General features: G+C 38.0%; 1 protein-coding gene across 12 annotated transcripts in view; it reads right to left on the reverse strand.

Annotated features, from left to right (window-relative positions):
• Window positions 1-22,538, reverse strand: part of HECTD1 (HECT domain E3 ubiquitin protein ligase 1) — a 65,658-nt gene that overhangs the window by 2,680 nt on the left and 40,440 nt on the right. For 7 of the 12 annotated variants that reach the window (XM_061997578.1, XM_061997577.1, XM_061997576.1 and 4 more), the window contains exons 23-40: window positions 22,214-22,380; window positions 21,855-22,031; window positions 18,376-19,212; window positions 14,989-15,210; window positions 13,172-13,305; window positions 12,090-12,246; window positions 11,058-11,280; window positions 8,982-9,036; window positions 8,558-8,740; window positions 8,004-8,214; window positions 7,837-7,922; window positions 5,668-5,795; window positions 3,029-3,230; window positions 2,745-2,882; window positions 1,890-2,497; window positions 716-794; window positions 514-607; window positions 58-208 (exon numbers count right to left, since the gene is read on the reverse strand). In XM_061997578.1, coding sequence (XP_061853562.1) covers window positions 58-208; window positions 514-607; window positions 716-794; window positions 1,890-2,497; window positions 2,745-2,882; window positions 3,029-3,230; window positions 5,668-5,795; window positions 7,837-7,922; window positions 8,004-8,214; window positions 8,558-8,740; window positions 8,982-9,036; window positions 11,058-11,280; window positions 12,090-12,246; window positions 13,172-13,305; window positions 14,989-15,210; window positions 18,376-19,212; window positions 21,855-22,031; window positions 22,214-22,380 — 3,852 coding nt within the window. The remainder of the gene's footprint in view (window positions 1-57; window positions 209-513; window positions 608-715; window positions 795-1,889; window positions 2,498-2,744; window positions 2,883-3,028; window positions 3,231-5,667; window positions 5,796-7,836; window positions 7,923-8,003; window positions 8,215-8,557; window positions 8,741-8,981; window positions 9,037-11,057; window positions 11,281-12,089; window positions 12,247-13,171; window positions 13,306-14,988; window positions 15,211-18,375; window positions 19,213-21,854; window positions 22,032-22,213; window positions 22,381-22,538) is intronic. The other 5 variants (XM_061997581.1, XM_061997580.1, XM_061997579.1 and 2 more) reach the window with 3 other exon arrangements.

Genomic DNA, 22,538 nt, shown 5'->3' on the forward strand with positions numbered 1-22,538 from the left:
CATTTTTTCACTTAAATATTTTAGCTAGTACTTTAAAACTCTTCATAATATAAGTACCTATCTCGTGTATATCCCAGTTTAGGTTCAGTGTAATTGATGATATCTTCAGCTGCCCAAGAAGGTGACTGATTTCCACAAAGAATCATCTGAACTTCTTCATGGCTGAAGGAACTCAGTTTCTCCATTGGAAAGACTCTATTGAAGCCATCTTTAATTCACACAAGATGCAGTAGTAAGTCAAAAGTATGTTTATAAAATCATGTAAGCATTTCAGTTGTATTTTAATCAAACCAGAATCAATCAACAGTTTCTTAATTAAGGTAAACAGAAACTCTTCAAGATTAAAAATAGCATAACAAAGGTGTTAAAAAATTAGTATCTTAACTTTTAAATTAGGAATGCAATAGTTATGTTTTTGAAAGCCACTCTATGCCACCACTTTAAGGAAGCATACCCTGAACACCAATTAGGCCACCTATCTGCTTATACATATTCTGCCATAATTAAAATTACCTCTGAATGCCTCCATCTGTTTCTGTATACCAGTATGCATACAGAAGTCAAACATGAGATCTACATATTCCTCTGCATTATCCATTGTTACAGTCTGAAAGACAATAGATAAACACAGTGAGAATTCACTTTGCATCAGTTACTGCTGGTACAGTACAAATGTAACTAGTGTTTAATCTGTAGAAATAGGTTGTTTCCTTACCTCATCTTCACCACCTGGCTTCAGATCCACAGCTGTAAACCCATACACTTTGGACGAAGGGCAAAACTGAAAATTTAGACTTCAAAACACAAAGATAGAGATTAATGGCAAATAAATCTGCTACTGCTTTTACATATACACCAGATTTATCAGCTGCACCCCACACTGGAAAGTATCTCACCGGAATTCAAACCCGTTTGTGGATCGTTTTGCATGTAAATGAATAGCAGCACCACAGTAGAGAACTACAATTAGTAATGGACTACACAGATAATATATCCTTCAGATCTATGCTATACAAATGCAGGTACTCACCTACTATTTATTTGGATTTGACAACCGTTGAAAATTCCAGTTACCTTTACCAGTTTCAAAACTAATCAAACCGTTTAATTCAGTTCACAACCTCAAAAAACCCTTTACAACACTTTCCAGCACTAACAGTTACAGAGGCACTTAACATATTAAACACGGAGGCCCTTCAATGGTGGTACTGGCCTTCTCTCTCCAATAAGCCATGCCGAAATCCACAAGGCCACGAGCAACTACGGAACCCTGACTACGCAATCCCTGGGGCACAAGATCATTTGAACAGATGGCCCATAATATTAATGGTAGGAAAGCTACTATTGTTTCCTCAGAATTAAAAGTACAAAAGATGATATCCTGACACAAGTTTTACACAGGTAGGAGCACTTTCGTGTCTAACATTTGCTCTAAGTGAGCACTTGTTCTGTTTTAACATGGATTGAAATACTGCACCGCATGTCTATTAAAACAAGCTGAGATTTCTATCTGTCCTCTTTAAAACCTCTCAAAAAACGTGATAAATTTCAATAATTATCATGGCAAACACCTCCCCCCACCCCCAATTCACACTTTTCTCAAGGTCACTACAAGTTTTGTGTGTTTTTAGAGTCATATGGCACAGCAGTGCAGACACATTTAAGTTTAAACATCAGAAAACTGAGGAACCGAGAAGAGAAAACCCTCCAACTATGGCAGAAGAATATAGCTGCAGATGGCAAACTGGATATTGCTGCAACTCTAACAATCCCCCTTTGCAATTATTTACTTAAAATTAAGAAATCTTCATTTTAAATTACACGTGTTGACATTTGTCTCTAAAACAATACTGTTTGCATGTTTATTAAAAAACCATGAAAACTCTTACCCCAAATCCTCTATGCTAAGCGGAGGCCCCGAACCTGATGGATTCTTGAGCATTAATTCCTGTAGTTTTGTGTTCTTCTCATCTTCTGACAGACTTTTGTTGCTTAAAATTTGACGCCTTTTAATTGCAAGGTCCTTGATTTCTTTTAGAAACCTAGCTCTATGTGGATTTACTAACTCAAAGTCTTCCCATGTTAAAATTCCATTAAACCATGCAGGAGGCTTAGGTTTTGGTGGATCAAGAATAAATTCTGATTTAGAGTCCTCTTCCAGACTTCCTACTGACAGGGAATCATGCCCTTCTTCTGTAGAAGCCTCCGACTGACTTTCAGTGCAGTGCAAGTCTCTGTCACCTCGTGATTCATATATCAACTTACTCATGTTACTTTTAATATCCCCCATACACATGAGTTTAAAAAAAGGCTTAGAAACAGGTAAATCCACAAGTCTATTGTCCTGAATGCATTTAGCCAAAAAGATTCCAAGGAAATGAAAGAGTTTGGTTATTCTTTCAAGTTCATCACTATCTTGTGGGAATGGTGCTGTGAAGAGTCCACATGATCTCTGGACATAGTAGCCAGGGGGTTTCAATCCACCACCGATATCAACCTGATTTAAGAGACATACAAAACACATTGTCATTGTTAAGGGTGAATACAGTTATATGTAACTGTGCTGATTAACTTCTTACACTCTACTTCTCTGTTAAGAGCACAGGTAAGAAATTAAGCTGTGGAGACAAGTGGTCATTCTTGATCAGGATGAATGGCTGCTCACTGATGATGTGTTCTTCCCTAAGTCCAGCTCATTTTTCTTTTCCAGAAGTACTCAGTTAAAAATGCAAACTGAAATATACCTGACGAGACTCATCATCTGGAAAATCGTCATCACAAAGCCAAGCTCCCAGATCTGTCCTCTGAAATTCTGCTGCCACCAATGCATAAAATTCCAAGGTAGGACCTAGGCCTGTTCCTTCCTCCCCTAAAAACTCAACCTGGAAAAACACAAGGAACATTAATAATAATAATAAAAAATCCCGGTGAAACATTCAGTGTCAGTTATTGAATGGGATCGTCAATATCCCACACAGTACATAAAAACAGCTATCTAACCTCGCTTTGCCAGGCAGATATGCTTTACCTCTAGAACAGATTTTCTGTCTGCATGAATCTGCATGACATTTTCTGCCCACTCCATCAAGGATTCACCTCGCGGAACTTTCACCCTTTCATGTTTGAGGCGTCCAACTCTGAATTCTCCTGGATCATCACGTCTCACTGTGCTTGTGGTCCTTGTCCGCTCCACAGTGGCTTCACGTCTGTTCTGTAGCCATACAATTGCTCTGGAAACAAACACCAAAACAGATGTTTAAAAACCTTGGCGTCTACCAGCACAAAAACTGGAAAATAGCCACTAAGAAAAAGCAACCTTGTTAGGTATTAATTACCTCCTTCTAAAAATTACAGACAAAAGTATTTCTCAGAAGTTTTCAAAATACCCTAGGATATGGCCTGCTGTAGATTTTGTAAGTTTGGAACACTACATAATTTTCATTACTATGAAGAGTCGGCTATAACTTCTGATGTAACAGACAGCACCAATGAAAACACATAATCCTTCATCTGAATTACTCTACTTTTCAAATTATAGCAGAACGAACAGAGGGCAGCTTTCACTGTAGTACTTTCTAATCACAGACACTCAAAACTGTTTACAGACACTTACTACAACTTCCATGATATATATCAAGGCAGCTGCACATCACCCTATTGACACTGACCACATTTTACAGCAAGATTTACTTACACACTTCTTAAAGAAACACAGAGCCAAGTGCAGTCATACACAGGTAGACCCATATCAGAGAAGGAAGAACAGCCACCTAACAGCAGTATTTACATTAAGTCAAAATTCAAAATTCTTGTATGTGTTGTCATCTATACAGCAACGAGTTATCTCTATAAAGCTCACTGGACACTACAGAAAAGTGTTGACTCTTCCTCTTGAAATACACTTTTTAAGTACTCGTATTAATGAGGTCCCCCCTCAGTCTCTTCTACAGGCTGAACAGCCCCAGTTCCCTCCAGCCCCCTCATCATCTTGGTGGCCTTGCACTGGACTTTCTCCATAAGTTCCCTGTCTCTCTTGAGCTGGGGAGCCCAGAACTAGACACAGGACTCCAGATGAGGCCTCACCAGGGCAGAGTAGAAAGGGGGAGCAGAACCTCCCTCGACCTGCTGGCCACACTCTTCTTGATGCATCCCAGGATGCCATTGGCCTTCTTAGCCACAAGGGCACATTGCTGGCTCATGGTTAGTGTGTTATCAACCAGGTCTCTTTCTGCAGAGCTGCTCTCCAGCAGGTCAACCCTCAGCCAGTACTGGTGCATGAGGTTCTTTCCCAGATGCAGGACTCTGCACTTGTCCTTGTTGAACATCATGAGGTTCCTCTCTGACCAATTCTCGAGCCAGTCAAGATCCCGCTGAATGGCAGCACAGCCTCTGGGGAATCAGCCAGTCCTCCCAGTTTGGTGTCATCAGCCAACTTGCTGAGGGTACACTCTGTCCCCTCAGCCAGGTCGTTGATGAAGATGTTGAACAAGACTGGCCCCAGAACTGATCCCTGTAGAACTCCACTGGCCACAGGCCTCCAACTCGATTCTGTGCCATTGATCACCACCCTCTGGGCTCTGTCATTCAGCCAGCTCTCGATCCACCTCACTGTCCACTCATCCAAGCCACACTGCCTGAGCTTTTTGATAAGGATGTTATGGGAAGCAGTGTCAAAAGCCTTGCTGAAGTCAAGGTAGATGACATTTGCTGCTCTCCCCTCATCTAGCCAGCCAGTTATGCACTCACAGAAGGCTATCAGATTGGTCGAATAAGATTTCCTCTTGGTGAATCTGTTTTAAGTCCCTCTGATAACCTTACTTCCTTCATGTGCTTTGAGATGGCGTCTGGGATGAGTTGTTCCATCACTGTCCCAAACTAACTTTTGCAACTCACTGTCTACACTTTTCTTCCTGTTCACAAAACAAAGAACAGCCAAGAAAACCCACGAAGATCTAATTCTTCCTACTCGTTACATCCAAATAAACTGGCAAAAGTTTAGAATGCCCACATGCTCCCAAGGTAATCACTGTTGCAATCCAAATACTAAAGACTCTGAGGAAGGAAGTACTTTAGATGATACCCTTAAATGTTTTAATGTCTGTTTTTGTTACAGTTTCATTATGCAGCTAATATTAACTTCAGAAATGGCATCTTTTTGTTAAGACTCTAGTGAATTTAAAGAAAAAAGGGAATCAAAACAATCACCAAACCATAAACTACAAAAATAAGAGATGTGAATTTTGGGCATACTTTCAGAAGACATTTAATTCACATGTAGTTTCAAAACGTTTTCTATTTTGTTTTTACTCTTTTATGCAATGAACTGTAACCCAGTCAAATTACTGCCCAATAGGATAACACAAGCAAGTCTTCAGCTAAACTTGAAAAATGAAATGAATTCAAAGGAATTTCCTGAAGAACATCAAACAGGAAGTAGGTCATTCATCAGAAACCTCTAACACAAGGAACAAGAAATGTTTCAAGTGTCCAAAAGTTTTTCTGAAGTTTTTAATCTTTTTCCCTTTTTTTCTACTATCCAAAAAGCTTAACATTTGGCAAGCAAGATTTGTCTCTCTAGGATAAGTGCCTTCTGTGAACTAGCAATTAAAACCCCTCTTTTTTTAAAAAAGAAGGAAAGCAGTCTTTTTTTTTTTTTTTTTTCCTTACCTTGATGCACCAAATGCTGTGCAGGTGAAGTACAACTGTCTTGTTTCAAATGGAATTAAGAAAGGACACTTGCTTGTTAGCTGTTCACACCAGTCTGGCAAAGCTCCACTTGCTAGTGCCAAGGGTTCCTGTAGTTTAAGGCAAAAAGAAAACAAACCCAACCCTAAGTGCTTCTAATGTTAGACTCTGGTTGTCCCAAGTTTGTAACTAAGTATATAGTCATTCAATAAACTTAAATATTTCATCACTTGTTTTTTTAACCCTTCTCTCTAAATGCTATGAATGAGAAGTTCACAGTTTCTAGGACTCAAGAGTGGGCACAGGGTGCTTTGGCACAAAGACACTAAAAGCTGTAAGTTCATCTCTGGGATACACAGTGCTCAAAGCACTGTGGGGAGACACCTGAGCATACAGTTACCTTGAGAGAATTACTTCTGAGTTTTGCCCAAAACTGGTTTAGATACTACCTCCTCAATACCAGAAGACATGAAAGAAATCTGAAATATTACTATAGTCCCTTCTAAAAAACAAGTATAATAAGACTGCAGAAGTTACTACTACAAAGATATTCAGGGTGCTAGGGCAGCCTACAAAAGAGCATGAAAAACTGAACTAATTTTCTTAACAAATCATTAGGGCAACTTAACTGGTAACAAAAAACCCCCAAACGCTCAGGAAGCACAAAAAGGGCCAAGTCAGTCAAGAATCTTAATCTTCTTTAAATTTTTGTTAAAGAAAATGTAGCTCTTCTGAAGAAGTACCAATAATGTTTTCTCAATACTATTTTTGAAGGCTTTATGTGGAATGTATGAACAACAAAACATCTGTGAATGCTAACACAATTAATTGCCTTTACCGTACCTTCAGGCAGAGGTACATAAACTACATTGCAAAATCTATGTCTGGTGTAGAAAAAAAAAATACTCTTCATAATCAAAAGATACAATTCTACTGAAACTTTTTTCTTGGTATGTTTTTACTCAGACTAGTCTGTTCTTACAGGATGTACTCATCCAAAATATAAGGAAGTGTTCTGGTTTAGCAAGGAGCAGCTTTTGGCTTAGTAACAGGGGGAGCGGGTTGCAGTGAAGACCCGGTAAAGAGTTTGCGGACCCTCCCCCGGCTCCTGGGTTCACACCCACCTCCGGCCCGGCTGGGCCAATCTGGCGCCTCTGCCATCACTATTTAGGGGACGGGAATTTGAAATGCGAGGGGGGAGGTGTATGAGTGATACAAGATGGAGGCGACCACGCGGACCCTTCAGCCAGAGAAGGAGGAAGGAAGGAGAAGCAATAGACCAGAGACTCCTCTGCAAGCCGTGGCGAGAATGCAAGCTGTGCCCCTGCAACCTATGGAGATCCGTGGCAGGACTGAGAGCCACCAGCAGCTCCATGTGAGTGAGCCCGGACGGGCGAGGGACTGTGTGGGGAGACAGCCATGGCCCAGGCCATGTTGGAGAGCCTGCACGTCGCAGAGCAGCCCCACAAGAGAGGCAGAGAGGAGCTGCAGCCTTTGGAATGGGTGCACGTCGGAGCAGCCTGTGCAGGGCTGCTGTGTGTGTGAGTTACCCCACGGACTTGCAGGGAGGACTGGTGTGGAGTTCACCCGTCCTGAGGAGGGACAGACGGCAGAAGCTATTGGGAGCAGACTGACTGAGACCTCCACTGCCTGCCCCCCCCGAACCGTTCAGGGGGGGGCAAGGTAAAAACCTCGAGATCAGGGCTCTGAGCCCGGGAAGAGGGGAGGTGTGGCGGGAAGGTGTTCTTAAAAAGGCTGGTTGGACTTTCCATTGGTGTATTACTCTGTGTTGTTTCGTTTTGGTTATGTTTTGGTTTTTTTTTTTGGGGGGTATGTTTTAGTTGATGTTGCATTAAATTATTTTCTGTTTTCTTCCCCAAACCGAGTAGCCTGGTCTGTTTTGTCCTGGACCTTAAGCGGCAATTAAGCCCTCCCTGCCCTCGAGCAATTCTCAGCCTCTTCGGTACTTGAGGCTAATCGTGGTCTTTGTTCCCTGATGGGCCTAAACCACGACAGGAAGTAAATATCACATGAAACAAAAATTCAAAATGGCAAAAAAAGCTAGTAATTTCAGGCAGAGTAAGGAAGAGTGTAACATTCTTAAAACCAGTATTACCTATATACATTGTGCATAATAGATTAACGTAATACCTCAATCTGTTGCAGAATCTTTGTAGTAATTTTTTTGCTTGTGAATTCATCTGGTGGAAAGTTAAACTGAGGATGCTCATCTCCTTCTGAAAATAATAATAATTTTAAAATTCTTTATTTTATTCTCATTAAAACATTGAAGAAGCTCTATCAAATAATTAACTTACCTTCTTGAGAAGTTCGTGCTGTGTAAGGGTCACTGGCAACTATATACAAAATACGAAGTAATTGCAGAACATCTTCTACACCACAGGAGTTCTGCCCACTGCCAGCTTTGGCCTGAGGTTGTTCCTTTGCCAAACTAAGGATATCAGAATTCTGAAGAGCAGAAATGGTGCCTGGACTTAATCCAGATTTTGATCCATGTTCACAAAAGTCCTGTAGGAAAAGAGTTGTTAAGAATGAAAACTGTGCGTTACCATCTTTAGGACTGCACACTCAGTTAATTATTTGAAAACTCAGAACGGTTACTGGGATTAACCTCAGCCTTTAGTTCAATTTGGGATGGTACAAATTGTGATTCAAATGCATTAACACAACTATTTTTAACAGAAGACATTTAGAAAAAAAGACAGAGAGCAGCAAAAACTAAACTTCATGTTGGCATGTGAACATTCAACTTCCCTATCCGTGTCACAGGCCTCCTCCACAAGAGTGTTTAAAGCTGCAAAACAAAGCACACAGCCATTCGTAACACAAATGTTTGGATGCAGACATATACCTTGTATGCAGCTATGAGCTGGGAACAATTTCTGTTTTTCCTAATACTTTTATTAGTGCCGGTTAATTTCCAGTGGCGCAGGAAAGCTGAGTCTGCATTCTTCTGCAGGTAGGTTATCAAGTCATTCTTTGGTAATTCGTCAGTGCCAAGGTACTGCTCCACATGCTCTACTGACCAGCAACCCTACAACAGGAACCACCAAATGTTGGTTTTTCCTGATTGTAAAGTCTTTCAGATTTCACATGCATTACATGTTGTCTTTTTGAAAGGAGCATGCATTTACAAATGTTCTCATGACTCATATCCTTTAAGTAATTGAATACTGTTAGTTTTTTTAATGTAGCATTTAAAAAATTGCAATCAGATTTGGTTTGCTTTTGTTTCAATAGCCATAAAAACACAGAGGCACAGAAAGAAATCTTACCATTTTTCCACTTTCCTTCTCTTTATCAGACTCCTTCATTTCTCTGTACATGATTCTAAATACCGAAACAATGAATAATATTTTAGAATTTGGAGGATGTGGGACTGAGTATGTTATACATCAACTTGTTAGACAACAATGACATTTAGATAACATGACATTAAACAGCAATAGCAGCTGCTCTGGGATACCGTGATGCAGCAAAGTTATTGAACTCACATTTAATTTTCATTATGTCAATATTTATCTTGAAAACTAATCATTTTTCCTTAAGTGAGGTTCAAGTAATCAACCTTCATTGTGCAAATTTCCCAAAATAACTTTATGTTCCTCACTATACATGCACCAACTCCTTGAAATTTTGAAGTCCTATAGTAGTTTGCTCTGTATTAACTTAAAATATTTCTCATGCTTTCTAACTAGAAACAGTTTTGTTAAATGACACGATTTTTGACAAAAGGCAACTCAGAGAACAGGTGCAACATACAAAGTCTGAAATACAAAGCTAAAAAAACTCCAATCACTTCATCACAGTTCTTGTCCTGCTTAGTTTTCTGGTATGACAGAGGTTACGTTGTAGTAAGCGGTAAGTACATACCATCATATAGTCTTACAATTTCTGTCTATTACTTTAGAGCTAGCAAGGTCCAATTAGGGTACAGAGAAGAGTTGAGGTAGGAAGGGACCTCTGGAGACCTAGTCCAATAACCTTGCTCAAATGTTATGTCTACATGGCATTTCTTGTTTTTCAGTTTGAGCACTTAAGTTTGTCCTTTGTCTTGTCACAATAAAGAAGAGCCTATGCTCTTTCTTCCCTACATTCTCCCACCAGGTATTCATACGCACAAGATCCCGCAAGCATTTTTTTCTACACGCTTGAAAGTCCCAGATCTCTCCGACTCCCTCTGTATGACAGATGCTCTATCTAAGCCCTTCAATAACCCTCGAACCCTTTGCTAGACTCCAGTGTCCACGTTCTCTTCTACTGAGCAGTCCTGAACTGGACACAGCACCAGACACGTCTTGCCACTACTGGGTAGCAGTGGAAGCTCCCTTCCTTCAGCCTGCCTAGAGCAGCCCAGGATGCTGCTATCTGTTCTGCCAGGGTTCATCTGCTGACTCACCTTCAACTTTACATCCACCAGGACCCTCAGGGCCTTTTCACTAAACTGCTTGCCAGCCATCTGGCCCATAACCTGCACAGGCACACACAGTTATTTTTCTGCAGCTGCTAGCCTTTGCATTTCCCTTTGTGTAACTTCACAACATACCTGTTTCCCCATTTCTATAGCCTTGTGAAATGTCTCAGAATGGCAGCACAATAATCTCACGTAACAATTTCCTCCAGTCCTCAGAAATGTCTCCAAGTCCCTGTGACTGTTCAAAGGTAAGAGTGGCCAGCTCCTGTGGGTGCATCCCATTGAACCTCATGGAGTTGGACATCCCGTTTCTTTAAATGTTCCCTGACCTTTTGCCCTTCACATCCTTCACCAGATTCAACTCCTGACACGCTGTGGTTTTCCTAATCCTGTATCTTCACACTAGGACAAGGTCTCTTAACATTTCTCCTGAGAAGCTTGACCCTTCTTCCACCTCATGTTTTCTCTTTGTGTTTTGAGTTCTGTTGGCAGTTTCTTGTTCATTCATGCAGATATCCTACTGCCTCTGCCTTACTTCCTACACATTGGGATGGATTGTTCTTGAGTCTAAAGGAAGTGATCCTTGAAAAATTAATCCTCTTTCCCAGATCTCTCTTCTCTCTAGGATTATATATCCGTGTAGGATTATTCCAAGCAGATCCCCAACCAGACCAAATTCTGCTCCCTTGGTCAACTGCTTGAACTTTTGAAATGCTGTTAACAAGTCACAGTTGAGCAATGGATGTTATAGCTGTTCTTGTTTTGTGGTCACAGCACTAGCTTTATAACCAGTAAGAATGTCCTGACATAAATGCAAGAAAAACTAATTTCAGCATTGTTTCCTATAGAAGAGGAAGAAATAATTAACATTGTTTCACAACCATTTCCTAACTGGTCACAGTGTTCTCTACACAGAATAACAAGCTTATGAGCTTACGTGTACGTTGGCTCCCAAATACGTCTAAGTTTGTCAGATTTCACACTGCCATTACAGGAGAGCTGCAACAATTTCTGTACATAGTAAAAGATGGTAGATCGAAAGTTTGTTAGGGGCAGTTCTACTTCTCGAGTTGTTCCCAGACCTGAAACTTTCAAGGTAAGTGCTAAACGTGGCGAAGGCATGCACTCAACCTCTTCCAAGAGCTCTGAATGAGGTGTACCTGCATGTGAAATAACATTTGAGAAACTGTTAACACAAAACAAGTAACACATGAAAATTGGCTTAAACATTAATAAAGTGGCTCAATAAAGAAGCGTGAAGATATTTTGCATGCAAATCAAAAAGATGATACTGAGTTGTAATTATGAACTGTATCTACGGGCTCTAACTGCTGCACTTGTTTGTGTGAGAAAAGCTAACAGCAATTTCTGAAATCCCTACTGATCCTTACGTCTGATAACATCTCCTTTAATACTTTCACAGCACATCCATTCTTCTTATACAAAGTATCCTCTTGTTGTATGGGCTCTTTTCAGTTCACCAAAATCAACAGGGGCCTGTTTCCACATAGGCTAAATATACATACTCCTTTCTGTAATGAACACTGACTACACTCATGCTGCTAAGCAAGAATGCAAGATGCTGGTCATACAGACTGCTCAGTAACCATATTGGCTTTCCCCTTGCCTCTGCTTTGGACTGCTTCAACAAGCTCTCTCTAATCAAATCTGCTCTGGGTAGCTCAACACACAGACTATTCCCTGCAGGTGGAATGAGACATAGCCAGAGATATCACTAATCCAAGTTAAATTCACGAGTATGCTTATTTCACACAGTACTTATTTTACTTTTCCCTAAATAATGCTTGGACCTGCAGAGGCAGATTAAACTCTCTTTCAAAGAGAGAAAAGTCACACAACCACAAAAGCAGGCTGTACTGGTTAACAGTGATAGAATCCCCAGATACCAATGGGCCCTTAACAGAAAGTCTACATCGAGATCAAGCTGACAAAAGTCTTGTCATTATACCTGGTGGAGGGATTTCTAGGTCAGTTGTCTGTTGAACATTAGTACGACCAGGTCTTGGGTCAAAAGCAGGAACCAGAGCAGAAAACTGCCGTTTCAACACATAATCATCATCCCATGTTCTTCTACGGCCTCCTTTGGTTTCATACTCCTCTTCTTCCTAAAAAGCAGTAGTTGTTTTTAAGATTCTGTTACAGAGAATCAATTGATCAAAATTTTAGAAGTCTGGGAATACAGCAGCTTTCAATCTGGTCACTCCTCATTGAGGAGAACTACATAGTACATCAGAGGGAACAGGGCTGGAAACCAAGAAAGAACATTTTCTTTTCCAGATCTGATTCTTGCTGTGTAATCTTAAGCAAAGAATAATTTAGCTATTTTTGCTTCTTCCCATAAACAACAGCAGTAACTCCACTTCATAATTTCTGAAAAGGGATCTACAGTCTAAAAACCAAGGTTGTTTGCATTGTAGATCCACTGAAGCAGTACTGGCTTTTCCATTCCTAACTTTGTATCTTTACGCACAAGGTGAAATAATGAAATATTTAGTAATGTACTTGAGTTTCTATTAAAAGCATGATCCCAGGAGGTTAAAATGATAAATACTTTGTTTCAAACTAAAAGATTGCATATTAATTACAAGAGAAAGTTTCTATTATTGTATGAAACAGTATTTACATTTATGTAATAAACATTATCAGGAGTGAAGTCTGGTATTTTTCCTCTTAGTTATTGCAATATCCATTCTGATCACTTCAGTGGTGGTAGAAGACCAAGCCTTATCCACACCACTAAATAAGAATCAAATAAAAAGTCAGGACTCAGGATAATGTAAGCAAGACCCTCATGGGCTAACGGGCTGGGTTTTGTCTTGAAAAGTAGAATATGACTAACTTTGGCATTTCATTTAGACAAGTCCATTTTCAATGGACAAGTACTCTAAACTAGTAGTCCAAAATCTGAATACATAGCTTTTAATTAATAGAAAGATAACAGCTAGGACTTCATATTGACAAAAAAAATCTGTGGACTTGTAATGCATCTGTTAGTCAACTAAGGTACCATCCATGCTAACTATGCCGTACCATAACTTCCTCATATTCTTGATCTTCTTGGTTATCATCTTCATTTTCATCATCTTCTTCATCTGGTTCAGGTAGATCCTCATCATCATCTAACTCTGCCAACAGAGTACTAGCTCGGCAGCTATCAAGAAAATCTATAATACATATATACATTTACATACAGAACATAAGTCAATTATAACTTTTAAAGCAAAATTTTGATAATTACAGAACAGGAATATTTGGAACAGTGTAAAAAACAAATCTCACTTAAACGAGAAAATGAGAAAAGTAAAATATTGCTTATGGAATAATAAGATTTAAAAGCTGTGATAAAAGCATACATCTGACAAAAGTCCAGGGGTCTAGTCAATAGCATAACTAACAAAAGAAGTAGTGAACATTTGTATAATTAAGCGTGATCAGCAAGTGATCAGTTTCTCATTTGCTTATATCACACATTTTATAATTACACTTATTCTAAATTACAAAAGATCTCAAAAAAAGGTACACAAATGTATATTCTCTCATTCTATGTCTAATTAATTTTAAAAACAGGTTAATGATGTAATTTCCATGTGTGGCTTAGACCTCAAATTACAATGTAAAGGACAATTAAACTAAACATGAGTGATATTTTAAATGAACCTATTGCCAATTAATTTCTGTAACAAGAAGCTGAAGACAGATACAAAATTCAATCTCATCCACCTACTACTAAGACTTAAAAGCCAACCCACCAAAATCAGAAAAGTTCACAGCAACCCAGACTGGGATGAATCTTTGAACTTGCATTTTTTTTTTCTGGACATATATAAGCTATCTATACCACCTAAACACCCATTCAGTTGTTCCCAACATCTCAACAGAAACTTTAAGGTAGTGCTATTTGCTCAGTTGTTTGAGCAAATATAATATAAAATATGATATATTTTAAGATTTTTCACCCAACCAAAATATCAAAATGAGACACTTAAAAGAATACAGGGTTATGGCATATGCAGATATTGCCTCCAAGCAGCTCAGTTCCAATGTCCATTGAAATTACCAGATATTTTTCAAGTCATTTCAATAGACAATCAAATTTTAAACAAGTATCCTCTCTTTCAAGAAAATCTCAAAATCCAATAAACTGCATATTAGAAATATTTTCTCCTACATAGCCCAGTTTCATTTCATCAATTTGATTCGTAGCTGTTATAAATCTAGTTAACTAAACCTTCTATCACATTAACTATATCCTGCAAATAACTTCTCTCCTGATGTCTGTTTCTAGCATATCATTAACAAAATTATAGATCTTTTTCCTGAAAATTGGGTAATTCTAGTCTTTGTGTAATTTTTATTTCTTTGGTTTTTATCCAATTGTTTGCAATTACTGTTATAGTATTGAGATACCTGGAAGCTCATGTACTAATTTTGAGTGTATAACAACCCTAATGGTGTCTGCTTTTCAATCACAGAGTAATACACGGTACCTCAGACTGAGCATGTACCATGCCTATAACACCACGAGACATACCACTTAGTTTGCTTATGAACCTCCAATTAAAATCTATGTTAGATACTAAACCTATTTGCTTACAGAAAAGATCAAATGCCTACATAAACTATACCACAAAGAATAACAACTTGTGACAGAAACTGCTGAAAATAAAAATACTACTATGTTACCATTATTTTACTTGTTGCCTTACAGAACTACTAGCGTATGAACAGCTCAACTTTTAAATAGTCTTAAACAAATAAACTACTACAGGAGAGAATCATAACAATGGGAGAAAAGGAAAAATAATTTATGGGAAATCTGCTTATGTTCATTTAAAAATGAAACTTACCATATAAAGAATATTCTGCCTCCTGACCTGTATCGCTCTCACTAGATGTTGATGTTAGGCTAGTAGTTAGAGTATTACTAAGCGACTGACCAACAGATAAAACTGTAGTTGCTGTAGCTACATTGCTGCTGCTAGTAACACTGGATGTAGACATGGTCACTGTTGATGTGGTACCAGTTGTAGTCAGATTAGGAAAACTTTGGGCACCCATAAGAGGAGAAGCTATAAAGATACGGTAAGATAAAATAAATGATTTGATGACTTGAAGAGTACAATTTACATGCATGACTCCTGTGTTGAAAAATATATTTGAGGTTGAAAAATTATCAGATGTGTTATTTTACAATAAAGAATAACAGACTAAAGGGGAAGGGCTTCCCAGTTCAGATGCTCACTTCTGAGCTTTTTCTCTTACGTACATTTAAAACAAGTAAAATAAATAAATCCCCAAATCCCACTGTAAATCTGAAATTTAATTCCATTTTCAACGTATTTCTGATATCTGTCAATCCACTGCAAAGTCTCTTTAAGTCTAAAACATAATTTACATCTAACATCAATATAATTAAATTTATACAGAAAAATAGGTTTAACTACATATAAATGAACTGAGAACATAATTAGACAAATGTGAAACTTCTGATTTTAGTGTATTTTTCTACAGTTGTTTAAGCAGCTCTGACTTGTTAACTTTCACATAGCTACTTGCACATATACTCATGATGAGCAACAAGCCTGAGCCAGCATTTCTACAAAACACATGACTTAACACCTTACTTATGCTAGATGACCGATACAATTATTTCTCAGAGTAAGCAAGCAACAACTAAAACGTTACCTTACTGCATATTTAAATAACACAGAAAATGCGTTTTGGTTAACAACGTTAACAAGACTGAACTCACTGCAAGCTCAAGAGAATTTCACGTAGTGTACCAACTAAGTATAAAGTTATACCAATGTGCAACTACACATTTACATCCTCACATGCTTATCTTCAAACACAGGAAAATAACCGTGTTTGCATGGGTAAAATTGAGAAGTCTCCTCTACTTAAATTAAACCCCTATGTTTTTCATTCTACTTTTTCTAAAATTCATCAAATACAACTTGTGCAGTTTTAAAGGAAACATTTTTATTATTGCTGCTTATGTAAAGTGAGGCACTGCCTCCTTAAAAAACATAGTAATCTATATTCTCAATTTTAGATTATTATTATCAAAGTGTGCTAAGATTACTACCCTTGAAGGAAGATGCAATGCAACAAAGATTCTTCCATTATGTGCATTTGTTAGCTTTTTGAGAAAAATAAATGTTAGTGTTTCTATTTTTGCTGTTTGTCAGAAATTTATCTTCCTGGGAAGGGGGGGAAAGTAACTGTAGCAATTTTGTAAATGACAATATTAAAAAAAACAATACCAAGCTCACCAAAAGTGACCTGAGCGTGTACAGTGCTTGAAGTTACTTCTATGCATAGGAAGGTAGAGACTAAAATTTAAATGCAGGTTTGTTAATAAGCTTACGCTCATCTCTATGATGAACAAAACAAAAGGGTTTTCTTTTGTTGCTTAAGCACTCAAAAATAAGTTGATCAGTATTCATACCTTCTATCTACTTCTAACTAATAACAGTAAACTCTTAACTGTTTTAATAAACAGAAAAAGTCATGAAGTGTCAGCATCTTAGTTGCTCTGAATTCAGGAACAAATTGAAATTAGCTACCAAGACATCACTTAGCTGCACCTAGCAAATACTGATGTTTTTAAATGCAACCACTAGAGCAAGTCCAGAAAGACTTACATCAGTAATTATGATTTCAGACTTGACTTTTGAGGGGTTTTATTGATTTGGGTTTTGGTTTTGTATGTGTTTGGATCAGTTTTGTGCTGGTTTTTGGTTTTTAAAAAAAACTAGACAGCTCTAAAAAAAAATGGAAAAAAGCAAACAAACAAAAAACAGTTCAGTGAGATTGCTCAAATTTAGTCTCTGATTTAAGGTAGAAGCTCCCATTTACAGTTCCTATTTGTATAAAACATATCAAACAAAGTCAATACTACTTAAGGGATACTTTTGAAGTGTGAATATATTTTAAAATTTATACCAATTTTTCATTTGCCACATCCTTATTTTCAACTTTAGCACTATGACATAACAAACATTCATGAAATCTGTTAAATGTGCTGTTGAATTATCTTATCATGTTTTTCAAATGTGCTCTCTTTCTCTCCCCAGCACAAACTACTTCAGAACCAGAGGCATTGACTATCTGCCTAAACGGGGATCAATTACTGAAAATCTTCCCTTAAATATCTTATTTACATTTTTAATGCAGGCTGCAAAAGCCCACTCTCCATGGCACAATATGAATGGAAGACTACATTCAAAAACCTCCCCAACAAAAAAGGAAACATTCACTATTGAACTTAGAAATACACAAAGCAAACACCACATTTTTAAATAAGGAAGCAAAGTTCTAGAAAAGCACAAAAGCTTAACAAGAAACTAAGTGCTTTCTGGGTTGGGTAATTTTACTACTTCTAATCTTGTTTGCATCATGAAACGCAGCTCTTCAGTTAAAAACCTATCACCATCACTGAATAACATACTTAAAAAGGCTGGCTGAGCAACAGCTCAGATGGGTGCATGCTGAAAATTCAGAGGGGTGAAGTGAATTCAAAACCAGGTTTACAGCTTACCTGCTAATACTTTCATCCTACATATAATTTGAGAATGTACAAATGTTACAACATGAACATAAAAGCCATTTAACTGTTAACTACAAGCTTCCTCATGCTTAATATGCCTGAGCAGTTCACTGAATTTAGGCCTTAATGACCATACCATCTTTAGAAAACACACACAGTACTAGAATACATTGTTATTCAGCCTGATAGAATGAAGGAATCTACTAAAATTTCATCACACTACACTTCTTCCTACTGTGTTCTCAGTTCCTAAATCCAGATCATTATACAATATGCATAAATTGCCTTTCCTGAGAAAAACGAAAAAATACCACAAGTAGACAGATACAAGGTGAGTATGTAAAACCTACACTGATCAGAAATCAACAGTATCCCATGTTAGCTACTGTTGCTGGTCTTCCAGCTTCTCGATTCTTTTTATATCAATGTGCAATCACCATCAAATTCAAATTGTTTTCCACTGCTGGCTATCACAGTGTAACCTGACATCACAGGGCAAGGTCACATTTTCCAGCTGACGTGAACTCTGGAAGCTCTTTGCAAGTTCTACAGGTACACACAAGATCAAGGCTGCCCTAAGTTCATTTCTCTATCAGGCCAACAGAATCTAAACTTGTTTAAATCTAACGAAAGCCAGAGAAACAATAAAAGCTTCAACTGAAAATAAACATAGCTTACTTACTTGCAGTACTCATCACATTTCTTCCCAAAGTATTAGTATTGTTATCACTACTACTTCGGCTTAAATTCATGTTGTTTGTGGCATTGGTACGCGCTATGTTTGCCACTCTTCGTACAAATGACTCCAGGCTGGAAGTTTCTCGAGATGATAAGTTAGGAACACTTGCACTGGAGCTCATTGGAGCCCCAGCAGCCAACAAAGAGCTGACTGAGAGTCTGTTACTTGCTGAAGAGCTTAGAGGTCGTTGGGAAGCTGCTTCTTTATTAGTCAGTTCAGAGACCGAACTCACATCTGGAGAGCTTACGCTAACAATCCCCATGGATATAGCACTGGACTCCCCAGGAGTACGTATTGAGTTATCGGGACCTAACTTCCTCTCTGCGTTTTCATTTCCCATGTCCGCTGTTAAGGTGCTGGTGCTCGCACTGGAAGATGACCCTACTTCAGCCTGAGGCACACTATCAGCAGAAGACAGAACAACAATTGGTTCATGGACGTCAGTGCCTGAAACTATATTTTGCTCCATTACACTTTCTGATCTCCGTTCCATTTTGGTCGAACCCAAGCTGATGTCGCTGCTACTGGCCACGCTACACACAGAACTGCTGCTTCCTTTTCTACTTGATGAGCCTGCAGCAGCAGTCGTCTTGTCTGGACAGTTGTTTTTCACCAAGCTGCTCCATGACTGCGTTGTGCCTGAAACAGTGGATGAAACAGGTTTGGGTGATGCCGCTGAATCAGGGTCGTACCCTGGTGCAAGCTTGAGGTCAAACTTTCCTTCTGCGCCCATACGGTAAGAGTTAGAGCCACCAGCATCCCAGGTGACATCAATCCAGCCTGGAAAGGGACAGGAGTTTGTGAGATCCAGCAGAAAGCAGACAGGAGCGTGTCAGATAGTAGCTCCACAATGTGGGATCAGCTTCTCATAAGGGCTGCACGTCTGAATTAATAAAAATCACTAAATAATCCTAAATTGCCAATTAAAAAAAAGTTTAAATCTACATGATTTGGTATTCTAAAATGTTAACCTTGAGGAAGCAAGCATAATCAGTCTCTACCTTCAGGGCCCTAGAATCTAGCCAAAAGTAACGTTTCCTTCAGGAAGAAATCTGATCTATTAGGGTCTCTCCAAATTTATTATTAGATTCTTTAATAATAGAAATGTGTATTAAAACATATCACCATAACCTTATCAATACCTGTCTAGAAATAATAACTCTTGCAAGGACATTCTACAATTTTTTTCTTTGTTGGATGATCGTGGATAAGCATATTTACCCAACAGAAGACATTTTATGAAACTGATTAGTTTGGAATTTCTTTTTCTTGCCCTATCAAGTGAGAGAACTAATTTACTAATATTCATCTTTTTAGCTCAATAATCTACACAGATTCAAATATTTCTTACTCATAGGAAAAGTCTTATGGCAGTCGGGTAAGGACCACTCCAAGTAATACTTCAGGAATGCAAAAAAAATGCAGTGAAACTTTATACTGGCACCAGAACAACACTGAAAAGAGATGCTAATCTTAGATTGCTTTATTAAAAAGCACTAGTATGGTTTTTAACAGTTACATGTAATCAATCTGCAATAGAGGGTAGGAAATCAGGGTCAAATCATTTTTTGTGCTTGTGTGGGTATGTACCACAATCTCAAGAGTCCTTCTAATATTTCTTATTGCGTGGTCACTGTAACAAAACTTGGTGGCACTACTTTAATTGATACTTGATACTCTGACATTTTCTTTAAAAATAAAATCTCTAAAGCTCAGTCATCCTATGTAACATTAGACAGAAATCCAAAATAAGATGCCAAGTTCAGATGTACACACATACTTTTTCTTTAATAAAACAGTTGAGTGCTAATTTGAAGTAAAATATTCTTTTTGGTACCACCAGTTGCACTTTCACCTTTAGAACTAGTCAAAAGTCACCACTCCCTAGACCAAAACAGAAGATCACAGGCAACTCCCCATTTAGAAATACCACTCTGGTGGAAGAATATTTAAAAACAGATAAAGTTTTCAGATATGATAAGTAGACATACTCATATAAGCAGAGTTAAACTACATTATTTTTGTCTGACTTTATTCCATCCTCATGAGCTACACCCTGAGTAGCTTCACGTCACTAAGCCTTTGAAGGGTAAAGTTGTGTATGGATTTTTTCCTTTCTACAGCTTGCCTTTCTTATCAACACCAATAAAAAGTTTCATACTATGGTTAAACAGTATTGTTTTTCTCAATTATGAATATCTGGACAGGGTATTTTTTAGAAGCATAATTAACTGTTCTTGTTTTGTGTAGTCCCTTTTCATAAAATATAAATTGCAAGCAGTATTATATCTGCACATTTTTTTAATATGTACTCGGAGTCTTACTCCAAGTAAGACATTATTACAGCCCTAAGACTCAAGATTTATCTAAACTCATGAATAATGACAAAGAAGTCAATGGGATGCTACTTTAAAATTCCTATTTGAAAGATAATTGTGGCAAGAGTCTGTTGATACCTGCATCACCATTTGATAAATGAACCTCAATTTCACTTATGATTAAATGGAAAGTTTTTCTTGATGTAGGAACATAAACACTGATGCTACTCACCAGTAACACCTAAAATCTTCAAAGTGAGAATGTAGCTATGGATACTGTTGCATCTGATAAGAACAACGTATAGATGAATTCCCTAACAGCTATACTGAATGGCTTAAATAAGACTCAGTTTCAAAACATTTTAAGACATTGGACATATCTCCACATTTGAGAGCCGACAAACTCAAACTAGAAGAAATTTTTAGATCAGGCTAAGAATGAATCTAAGAGGCCTCAGAAACAATGTAGGTCTTAGATACTCCAAATAGGGGGAAAGGGAAAAAAAGGTGGAAAGTCTGTTCAGCTGACAAGACTATCACCTCTCCTGGAGCCTCCTCAGTATCTTAGCTTCCTGAGCACTGACTTCTCTGGCTGTTGCAGGTTTTTATTTTGCTTCTTGAGTACTTTTCATGCTTTTAATTAAAAAAAAACACCAACTTGATCCCAATGAAGCTAGTAAAGTAGGAAAGGTACAGGATACAACAAAAGTCAAGAAAAAGTATTGCAAATGCTAAGCTGGAAGAAATGACGAAGGTAATTACAGATTTTTGCAGGCCCAAAGCTTAATCAACCAGTTCGCATCAGTCATCTCCATATACTTTTTCTTCTTTGTAACAGATGTCTAAGTAACAATTTGGTATTTTAATTAAGCAAAGCTCTATAAAAGTTTAGTTTACAACAAGAATTTTTTTTTCATGCATTAAGCCAGAAGTTCACAAATGGATTGCAACAGTTTATTATTTTGGTTCCTTCTCCACAAGATATTTAAAAAGCTTTACCAACTTCTTCAAGACACTACAAAGGAAATACTTCAATGACACCCATTATTCCACATGAACTAATCAGACTAGAGACATTTACAAATTTGGGCAATTTGTACTCACCGTTATGCAGTTCTCCTGTAACGGTGCCTTCACCCTGTGGGCTTCCATCCTGGTCTCTCCATTTCCAATCAATTCCCCTGATGACACGAGCTCCTGGAACCATGTATTTCAACACCTGAGAACGAACCAGACGTCGTTGCCTTCGCAGATTTGCTTCAGCTTCTTTAGCAGCTTTTCCTGCAAGAAATGTAAATTGAAATGAAAAGATTTAAGAGCCTTGAGTGGGGAATAATTTTGAGCTTGTTTCTAAGCATGTTCCACTGCAAAAGTTAACCCACTTTTTTCACATAAGATTTTTATATTGTATGTTCATTAATATTTCAAAAACACAAATAGTATGTACACATTCTTTTTCTTACCCAGTTGATCTTCACATACTCCATTCACAGTGCCATAAAGTTCAAATCCAGACAGGGAGAGGTAGTGTGTTTGTCCACTGGCATTCTTGCCCATCTGTTTTATTCTAACATGTCTCCAACCTTGTTTTTCATCTTTTGGAGAATCTAAAGGCCACGTTGCTGTAGACCTTTAAATTTATGAGAAAGTGGTCAAAACAAACAAAATAATCCTTAGTACCAAATCTAAAAAAACAAATCGTAATGATGATTATATGTGGATATAAATTAGGAAACTAACAAGAATACAAGATACATAACACCTATTAACATTAGGGACAAGCTCAGG

Source organism: Colius striatus, chromosome 6 (assembly GCF_028858725.1).
Source record: "Colius striatus isolate bColStr4 chromosome 6, bColStr4.1.hap1, whole genome shotgun sequence".
NCBI classification, from domain to species: Eukaryota; Metazoa; Chordata; class Aves; order Coliiformes; family Coliidae; genus Colius; species Colius striatus.